We start from the raw sequence: 10,706 nt of genomic DNA, 5'->3' as shown, positions 1-10,706 counted from the left end.
TAATATTCAGCATCAATTGGTCTCCTGCTGGCACGCGAATAAAAATGTCTTTAACCGCGAACAAAGGCCAAGCTGCTTTTTATTGGTAAAGAAGTACTTTTTTATGACATTATATACTTGATTTCGAGTTCACTTATTGGCTTTTGTGCAGTCTGCGAGTGCATTGTGCGGTGGCGATGAATGCTAAATGCTACCCCATTATCCCCAGCCGCCAGGGTACACTTGGTCGTGTGCTAGCGGGGGGCGCATTCTTCCTCGATATCTGGCAATTGTTGAAACACAGCGGCGTGCATCGGAAATTCAAAAGTACACATACTCCATTTGTTATGATGTTTTATTCTGCGTGGACGTTTGAGTGTCAGAATAAATAAAAGTCTGTTTGCACGGCGCAATTGTAAAATTGTGTTGGCCGTTTTTGATATGCGCGCATAATGGTGCAGGAGGGGAGGTTTTCGAGAACACTCTCGTCAAAATAAAACTGCTGCAGTCTCCATTTTGATGTACACTTTATATAGACTTTTTATTTACACAAGTACATAATCGTTCGCTACGCCATTTTTATCATACTAGCAAAAATGACTTCTATAATTCAGCAACTGCGGCTGCGAAATTGAATAATTGGCGAGATTTCATCTCTTTTAAAGACATACATTTTCACATTCACTGATTTTCTGAACATTTATTTTATACATTTAATAATTGTTCATCTAGGACTGCAATTGCTACTCCTAAATGCGAGAAAGGATATTGAGGCCCAAGAAAAACTCACGAGAGTAAATAAATATTTGTGTGTATAAATTAAAGTAAAAAAGACTTGGGCGCTGGCATAATTATCTGTATGGTACACATGCAAAAAATGTTAAAAATGTGCCTAGTCTGAGTAGGAGGTCTTGTCCGAGCCAGCGTTTGAGGCGGGCGAGGCGGCCGCCTTGACGCCGATGGCGTCGACGCCGAAGTAATCGATGACAGAGTGCTGCGGCGAGGGAGCGCTGTTGCTCAGCCCGATGCTGGCCGCGTAGGCCGAAAAGTCGGGCGGCGGCCGGATGATGGTGGGCAGGTAGCCGGTGCCCGAGTAGGGCGCGGCCAGAAAGCGCCGGCCGCCCGAGTTGGCCGCCCCGTACCGGTGGTGGCCGCCGGGCGAGCCGGAGGCCGCGGCCGCGATCGCCGCCAGGCCGGCCGGGAACGCGAGCGGCGAGAAGGCCGACTTGAGGTCCTCGTGGAAGGGCGACGTCGGCGCCACCGCCGGGTGCAGCAGCTCGGCGGCCGTGGCCGCCGGACTGGCGGCGGCGGCGCTGTTGGTCAGCATCTCGATGGCCTGCAGGATGTCACCCTTGCACCGCTGCAGCACCACTTCCACCTCCGAGCGCCTGCGGTTGGGAAACACGCGCAGCAGGATGTCGATCGGCGAGCGCTGCAAGTTGTGCAGAAAAAAAGCAGACTGTTAAAATAATGGCATCTGTTGCGGCCCGAGATGCTTGCAGATTTCACGCGAGTACCATAACATATGTGTGTGGTATGAGGAAAAATGAAATCAACGTGTACCGTATTGATATTAATTTTAAAAATAAGTATAAATTGAAAAAACTCGATATTTGTTTATATTTGCTAAATTAAAAAATAAAGAACTAGTAATTTTTGTAATTTAACTTATATTTATGTAAATGGATTTTTATTTTTTTAAATATAATAATATGATATTTTATATATTGAAAAATATTTTCAAATATAAAATATTTTGTTAAGTATTTTGCAATTTATATTTTAAATAGTTTTATTTAACATTTAAAGCGTTTTTAAATTATTAAAATTTATATTAAGCTTATAAAGTTTCACATTTTAAAAAAAAATTAACTCATGATCAAATTTTTTAAGATATAATTAGTAATAAATTTGATGTAACGACATTTTCTTATCATGGCTCATCCGTTTCATTATGTAATTTACACTACTCTTGAGTTACATAATATCCCAAAATGATTTTATTACTTGCTCCATATGAGCGTTAGAGATTCGTTTAAGTAATTAACCATATAAATCAATCAATATCAGTCTAAACAGTGCGAATTAATATCAAAGTTTGGTTCAACCTAATAAAAAATAGCATCCAGATTTAGCAGTTTGTAATTAATTGTATTGTATCAAATCTAAAAATTGAATGAATTAAATATGCTATTTCTCCACGGAAAGTGCGATCAATCCATTCATTTCATTCTCGTCTCAGTTAATAACAAATTTTTATTTTCATACATCGGTACGCATATTAGCATGTATTTTGCTTTTTTAGGATAAATTTCTCATTCTATATTAGGTACTCGGCAGTTAGTTAGACATAACATAATTGTGTTTTCGTTAACAAACTAACCTGATACTGCTGCTGGTGTTGATGAAACATGGCCGTGAGATGCTGATGCTGGATGGCAGAGGGCGATGGAAAACCTGTGGTTTGAGGGGCGACAGCCTTGCCTGGCGACGAAGGATACTGAGGACTGGCCCCTGGCCCACCGTTTTTAGGCAGACAAAGGTTTTCTGGAGAAGGACTTCTCGATTCCCGGCCGCTCAAGTTGCGCACAGGTGAGGCGCGGTCGACACCGCCTGAGGAGTCCTCTGATTCTCCTCCACTAACTACGCAAAATCCAAACAAACAGAGGTGATCAGTAAAAACGTTTCCTGCAGCTGTTTGGGGGAAGAAGGAACACACTACTGCTCATATTTAAAAATTGCTTTAGATTTTTTTTGTAATTTTCTTGTTTAGACAAGCAAGCAGCAGGGGTATACTCAGCCAGAGAGCTTTAATTCGAGACAAATTACATTTAGTTTCCTACGTATTTCATTTTTGCAATATTATTTGCGGGAAATTAAAATAAAATAAGCCATTCTCCCAAGCAATCAGTGCCATTACAGCGTGTATCGTGAGTTAGCATATGGGATCCGAGTTTTTTTATGCAAAATTTATTTGTGTCTTGGATATTGAAATGATTTGCAGATAATTAACGATTATTAAATTGTCAAAACACTGACCTGGCAGCAATTTGGTCGATTTGCTGCATGGCAAAGGTGACTCGCGGTCACTGGCTGACTTAAGGTTGACGCCGTGCTCCTCGTCCGACTCGTTCTCTTCGAATTTCACCCTTTCAGAGGTGTTCCCTTCGCTTGAGCTTCGCGCCCTTTTCTTTGATCCTCCTGAAAGCAAAATGTTTTGTTTTCAATTCCCAATAAGAAGCAACGGCATAGACGCCGCACGCAGCCAGCAGCAGCTCTAGGTTGCCAAATTAATAAAATTCTGTCAAAGGGATCTTGACAGAAAACATCCGTAAAGAGAGCGCTGAAATAAAATAAAGCTCAAAAGAGTGTGGCGAAAATTTAATAAAATATCTACAAGCGAGCCAACCTTGCACGCAGTCGGAAGCGGCGGCACCTTTATTGCCAAAATATCACTTTACTCCCCGCATTGTCTGAGCTTTATTTGGCGAAAGAATTTTTAATCATGCGACACAAACAATTTGTTATTGCCTCCTTTTGTGTCGCCATCATCATTTTACAGCAGGTTACAATGGAGAGAAAGACGGCGAGGGGTATGAGGGTGGCAGAGTAGACACTCGCACAACGCTCCATTCTCACTCTTTTTATCTCTTCTCGCTCCTATCACTCTCACATTCTTCGGCCCCTGCACATCGCACTTCTTTCATTCGCAAGGAGACTTTTGACACGAACAAAAGGTTTCCTTTTTTTAATAAAAAAACCTCTGCCCTGTGTTTTCAAACAAATAAACAAAAATTAAAAACGCATGCATCGCGGATGAAGTTAGTATCCAAGGTTCACGGCACAAAAGAGAGATATTTATGATTTGCAACTGCGTGAGCCGGCAATTAAACCGAGATTAAGGCCAAAGAAAGGCCGCCAGCGCGGGGGTGGAATCTCTCTCTCTCTCTCATCTCAATGAAGCGCGCCAGCTCTCGTCGTGGGGTTGAGAAAGAGAGCGAGCGTAATAATGAATAGCAAGAGAGCATATCACATGCCCGCGCCGCGTATAATAAGCGGGATAATAAACGGGATTCAAGTATCACGGCGATATGAACAAATAGTCGCAAGTCTGTCAAGAATACGGCACACTGCGTTCAAACAAAGGAATAAATGGTGCGAACGTGAATTAATGACGCAGCCAGCAGACGACAGCAGACATCGTTTTCCCACCCCATTATGCAACCTGCAATGCTCCTCGTCCGCAAACGCTTCCTAATGAAACCAATAATCTTTGCATTTTTCAACAAGACCTGAAAGTTGGAATGAAATTTTTTCTTCAACGCAAAGATTGAATCAAATCGGAGCCGACGAGCGGTCTGAAAACAATTCTACGCGCTGGCGATCTCGGGAACTTTTTAATGGGAAGTGAGGAGTGTGCATGTGAGAGATGAAAAGGAAAGAAAACTATTGTCCCCACTTTTGTCTGGAATTGTCTTTCCTCTTTCATCAGGTTACAATAGTCTGTTCCAGCAGCAGTGGGGGCAGAAACACAGAGAACGAACGAAAGAGAGGAAAAAGGAATATCAAGTTTTTCTTTTCATATATACTTGAAAAAGTTTGTCAAAGAGTTCCTAATGGTTCGTCGAGGATTAATCCTTTCCATTGTTTTTAAACTCATTTTCCAAACACGCACCATGCGCAGATGAAAATTATATCAATAATTCAGCGCTCGTCGGCATCCGCTCTCGCTTGCTCTCGCTCGCGCGGATAAAGTTTGAAATTATTGCTCCGGCGTGAATTATTAAGCAATTTAAAGATTTGGAGACAAAAGAGGGGCCGCACCGGCGCCGAACACTGCGCGTGAGAGATATTATTTTATACAGTGTTGAAAGGCGCGCAAATCGCCGTATTTCATTCGGTGGCCCGCCCATCCCTGCTGCTAACGCCATGCACAGCAGTTAGAACGAAATTCATAGCGCGATTTCATATTGTGTTAATTTTATTTGTGCCAGAGCCCTCCTGCTCGCCCGAATTAAATTATATATTGCAGCACCGCACGTTTCAATAGACACACAGACAAATTATACGGTCTCAACTCACGATCAAAAGCTTCAACATTTTGCATTAATTAATTATTTTTTAGATGAGGTTTTAAATTTATTTTGGTGATGCACTTTTAATTATTATTTAAATAATGATGTGGCATAGAATTAAATGAAAAGTTCCAGTGGACAAATTTATTTGTGGAAGAGACGAAGGATGTAGAAATCATTAATTTGTATTTCATTTTTGAAATTTCTTCCTAGCCCTTTATTTGCACAAATAGACGACGTGCTTTTCGATTTTTACCTTGTAATTTTCTGTTTGAAAGCAAGTTAGTCCATCTTCCCAGCCGCCAAATCAACTCTAATGAATCAACTAGACCTAAAAATCCTTTAGTTTTACCCCCATTTTCAAGTTAAATAGAAAATTTAGTTTTGGGTCCATTCTTCTCCTTTTTCCGAAAACACGCAAACAAATAAATTGATTCTTCCTCCATAGAGTGTTTTTGAGTGTGTAATTGTCAAAGCGACGAGCGGTTTCGCTTCAGGCCACGATTTACTCTGCGACTGAAGTCAAAGCAGCAACAATTATTGCTAAGCAAGGCGTGAGTGAAGGAAATTGAAGTGCAGCTAGCGAAACACACGGGTCGCAGTCGAATAAACAAAGTGTGTCCCACGAGCGAAAACCCTTCAAGCTCAGCAGTGGCAGGGAAATACAAATCCTTTGTAATCCGCGCGCGCAAAACTTTCCAACGTTGCATCAGGCACGCGTGTCTGCGCTTCGCCATGCCATTTATTCGGCATCCTCGTCGATTGGCATTTGTATAATATTTGTATAGATCGAAAGCAGCCTTTAATTGCACACTTGACATGGATACCAACAATATTGCAATTACGAGCCATTAATAGTATTTAAAAAAGCAACGGCGGCGGCGGAGCACTCGAACTTGGGAGAGAGAGAGTGAGCAGAAAAAAAAACAGATTTAATTTGCTGACCACGAGCAGAGAGAGAGAGAGAGAGAGAGAGAGAGAGAGAGAGAGAGAGAGAGAGAGAGAGAGAGAGAGAGAGAGAGAGAGAGTAACCTCCACTTAACTGGCCTTTTACCTCGAGAGCACGCAGGGGTCTCAAATGAAATCATTTTATTCAACAAATATCGCTGCATTGAAAAGAATATTCCGGCGAGTTTCAAACTTGTTCGCTGATTTAATTAAGCCCCTGCCTGCTTTTGCTCTCTCGCTGCCCGTGCACGCAGCTCCCCTTGTTATTTTGTGCGTTTTGAAAAAGCCACCGGTGTTTGGCCAAGATGAATTAAACGAAATTGATGCGCGGATGATTGCGAAGCCTCATAAATTCTGATTTGATAGATGCTGACTTTTTTCCACTGCCGCAACTCTGTTGAAACTTTGCAATCGATTTGTTTTTTCCGAATATGCAAATAAATGGCTTCCATTCAGGGGTATCAGATTTGCTTTTCTGGAAACGGAAAATTATATCAGAGTAAAAGAAGGGCATGGAAAGAAGAAATTTTGTTTTCAGTTACTTTCCGTTTTGATAGCTGAGTGTTCTGAGAAATAATTAAATAAATAATCTCAATACATTTTGCACTTAACAAATCGCTCAGAAATAAAACTAACTATGCAAGATAACGAGAAATTATCACTTCCCACCAATATAATTCAAAAATAAATTTTAAAACACTTGCAACTATAATACGTATTTAAGTTTTGTAACAGTTACTCAAACCATTTTAAGCCATAAATTTCTGGAACATTATTTATTTTTAAAAAAGGTTATTGTTACTTTTAATACTTTAATTTCTTCGTAAATTTAATAAAAAAAAAACAATTAACAAACTGTAACAAATGGAATGAATTGCCACCACATTCGTCATACTTTAGATTTAGTTAGAGTCAGAGGATTATCAGACAGTTTAGCAACCATGCATGTGAGGAGGGAAAAGATTATAATATAGTCGTTAGTTGGCGCGTTCAAAGTCATTAACAAATACTTTTTGAGCCGCAAATGTCAATTAATAACGGGGCGATGGAAAGGATCAAGCGGAGAATTCTGCCTCGATGAATCATTTTCACGGACGAGGGGATCGACTGGTGCAGGCGTGTGTATTATAATTACGAGAATATATGTATAGTGCATTATTGCGCCGGCGAGGCCTCGTCGCATAGTTTGGCTGACTGGCTCGCAAATTATAACACTCGGCGGTAACTGTGGCTGCGGGGTTGGCAAAAGCATTCGTTTGAATGTTCTCTCTCTCTCTCTCTTCTCACTCGAGAATTAATGAAGTGCGCGCGGGTGAAATTGAGAGAAAAACAGCCCTCGTCGGCATCCCTCTCACAGCCACCACCACACACAGTAAGCGGCGTGAGCTTTTTTAATAAAAAAGGCGCGCATTATTTTCACCATAAATATAATTTGCACCGAAAGTGCACGCAAAAGTTAAACTTATTCCACCGCGCACAGAATAAGTGAGTGAGTGAGAGCGCGCGCGCTTTGATCTCATTAAAAACTCTCAAAAAAGTAAACCAACTATACAAAACGCGCACCGGCTTACTTTTGCCGGGCTCGGCACACGCAAATATGTACAAAGAGTTTTTGAAAAGTGCTGGACAAACGTGTACCAGGTTTTTATGCTTTCTCTCGCAAAAGTCACAGCGCAGTCACGTTGTATAATTTATAATTTATCGCGGCAGGAAAGGCAGTTTCACGCAAAAGAGCAAATTACGATGCCATTGAACGCACCGCAGCTCTGCCGTAATTAATGTTTTAATTAATCCAATTCGGACAGCATTTCAGCACGCGTTTCACTTACATGCAGCGCGCAAACACGCATTTTTCAATTCGGCGGGTCGAGGGGAGCGTTGCTGTCAAGTGCCGCGAGGTCAGCCGAGATAAAATGTGGGTGAAAAGAGATCTGTTACAGCAAGATTCAAGGGAGGAATATGTTATCTTTCTTCCGCGAGGGAATGTAGCGATTCTGCTGGTGCAATAGAGCGTGCGTAATTTCAGGGGGAGCCGCTCGTTTTCAATGAACTCGCCCCCGCGAGTAATCAGAGACTGTGTATCAAAAACGTTGGAGCTGTGTGTGAGTCACATCACTCTCGCGCGTCTTTAAATGGATTCAGCGATGACTCGGATTTCGCTTTTTTTAGGTTTTGCCAAGCTGCGATTCATTGTTTGCTTTATCAGCGCTTCGGAAATAAATCAATTTTCTACTCTATAGAGCGCAGTGAATGACATATTACAACATTTCTTTTTACAGTGGAAAGTAAAGAAATATTCACCGTGAGTCTACGACTTTTAAAATTGTATCATTCCCTGTTAGGTAATACAAAATAATCATAAAATTTTGCTTGCCTCAAGAATCTAGTCTCTTAATACTGAAAAATCTGGTTGTATATATACGCACAATTATTTTGTGTTTGAAGAATTTGGTTTTGGCATGAAGGATTCATTATTTTATTTTTGTTTTTATTCTTTTTAGGTAAACAATTTTGCCTTCTGCAGTTTATTTTTTTGTGCGGCTGCATACAGTTGCTTTTTACTATACATTTTTACCTTTCCTCAATATCTACTATTTTTTTTAAAACATTGACATAAAAATATTTAATCACTTGGACCGTAACCAAAGATTTTGTCTTCGCTTTGAAAGAAAATAGAAAAAAGTTTTTACAAAAATTAACACTATGTATGATAATAATAAAAAAACTTATAAATAACAAGGACACGTAGTTCGTGAAAGTGACAAAGAAGACGAAGCAAAAAAATGGCAAGCTCTTGTACGAACTAAAAATGTTCTAAAGGTGGAACGAAAAAGGGCATATAACTCGTCTCCTGTCCAGCAGGCACACGAGGAACGAGAAGAGACACAAAGAAGGAGACACAACGACAGGGAGCCAGCAAAAAGGGGGTGAACCTTTTTCGTCTGGGGGGTGAGAGTGTCTACTTACAAGAGCGAGTACCACTGGGACGGGAGAATGCGAGCGCCGAATGCACGCTGGTTGGAGAACGCCAGCGCGGACGACGGTGCGCAAATCGGTCTCGGCTAAACAGGTGCAAGATACTCACCACTGGAGGAAGAGGCCGGCGGCGAGGGTGGCGAGCGTCTCAGGTCGCCGGGGAACGCGTTGCCGGAGGCGGCGGGGGCGGCCGCTGATGGCTCGCCGGGGCTGGGGGTGCTCGGCGGCTGCGGCTGCTGAGGGTAGAGGAGGCCGAGCTCGCGAGCCTCGTTTTCCTCCTGCGCCTGCTGCCTACGGAGGGCCACCTGGGCCGCCATCACGCGCTGCCGTTCCGCAATCAGCGTGCATTTGGCGCAGACACAGTCCCGCCAGCGGCAGTAGCGCTTGTGGCCCTTGAGGGCCGACACGACCCCGTGGTTGCGGCACCGGGCGCACTTGGGCGTGCGTTGGTACCGCTCGGTCGCCCTGAGGAAGAAGGCGGCCGGCGGCAGCCCGCCCAGCACCGGGTGCTGCGACATCAGGGCCAGGGCGTCACGGTTCGAGTTGAGCTGCTCCATCGTTGCGGAGGCTGTCGTCGTCGTCGGCAGACTCATCTCCGTCCGCACCTCCGTCCGTCGCGTCGGCAACGTGCGGCGTGTGCGAGTGTGTGCCCTTCCGAGGTCGCCTCCCGAGCCAGCCGCACGAGGCGCACCCCACCCCCACCCCCAACCCCGACGACGGCTAGTGTACCTTATTGCGACCTGCGAACCTATGGCGGCCCGCGGTTTGACACATAGTTTAATTTTCAGCCCGTGGATTGGTCGCAATAGGCGGGGCCTCAGTTTCGATTGGGTTTTACGCCGAGTGTCAGAAGAGCAAGCGGGAGAGAGAGAGAGAGAGAGAGAGAGAGCCGCGCAGAGGGCTCCAGCAAGAGAGAGAGACACACAGAATTATAAGTGAATGTTTCTCTCTCTCTCTCTCTCTCTCTCCGCGCGCGAGCGAACGAGCGAGCCGGCTCTTTTCACCGCGCGCTTTCCACACTGACATCTCAATTATCCGGGCAAATTGAATTGCTTGCTTGCGCTCGCTATTCACGGAGCGCGGTTCCCTCTATTATATACTGTTCATAAAGTAATCACTGATATATTTATAAATGCGCGTTTTTATGCTTCTCCAGCGGAATATCGAGCTTTTCCACTGATCCAATGTGAACGCCCTCTTTGATAAAATGAATCTGTATTTCAATTTATCCTATCGACGATGGTCTGGCGGTGCGCCTGAAGCGTCTGCAATCTGTAGCGTGCCATGCACCGACGTCTAGCCGGTTGCATACCTCGTGACTCGTGCAATCAATCCTTTCAGCCGGAACGCATATTGCTTTCCATCGTCTCGACTGCGGGGAAATTTCTTCAATGGAATGAATATCATTTCATAGAAAGAAAAAGCTAATGATTTTAAATTTCCATTTTTTATTCTTGTATCCTTTCAATTTTGATCTAACTGTTTAGTTCAAAACTAAGACTAAATTATATTCCTTTAAGATTATGCCTTGAACAGTTTTAATTGTTTTGGGAGATTGAACTCGTGGTCAATATTTTTCATAGCACAATTTGCACACACACAACCACTCATTTCAGAAAATGATGGTGCTACCTGTCACTAAGTTTCAAATTTTGGTGAAATCCGTGAATTGCAAAGTGTCAGACATGTTTCCGCTGTACATATTAATTCTTTGTTCTAATGGCAGGT

The 10,706-nt window shown here is 43.1% G+C and overlaps 1 protein-coding gene across 2 annotated transcripts; it reads right to left on the bottom strand.

Annotated features, from left to right (window-relative positions):
* Positions 1–487: 487 nt before the first annotated feature.
* LOC135948159 (doublesex- and mab-3-related transcription factor A2-like) lies at positions 488–9,617 on the bottom strand. Of its 2 annotated transcripts, none has more exons than XM_065497277.1 (4): positions 9,088–9,617; positions 3,019–3,180; positions 2,363–2,622; positions 488–1,438 (listed from the first exon to the last, which is right to left on the bottom strand). In XM_065497277.1, the coding sequence occupies exons 1-4, from the start codon at positions 9,569–9,571 to the stop codon at positions 872–874; spliced, it is 1,473 nt and encodes a 490-aa protein (XP_065353349.1). In that variant the 5' UTR covers positions 9,572–9,617; the 3' UTR covers positions 488–871. The 2 variants fall into 2 exon arrangements, with proteins under 2 accessions (XP_065353349.1, XP_065353350.1); XM_065497278.1 differs by having other exon boundaries at positions 488–1,411.
* Between the last annotated feature and the right edge of the window lie 1,089 nt (positions 9,618–10,706).

This window comes from Cloeon dipterum, chromosome 1 (genome assembly GCF_949628265.1).
Source record: "Cloeon dipterum chromosome 1, ieCloDipt1.1, whole genome shotgun sequence".
Lineage (NCBI taxonomy): Eukaryota > Metazoa > Arthropoda > Insecta > Ephemeroptera > Baetidae > Cloeon > Cloeon dipterum.
The sequence above is the reverse complement of the archived record's forward strand: the minus strand, read 5'-3'. Positions and strand labels throughout refer to the sequence as shown.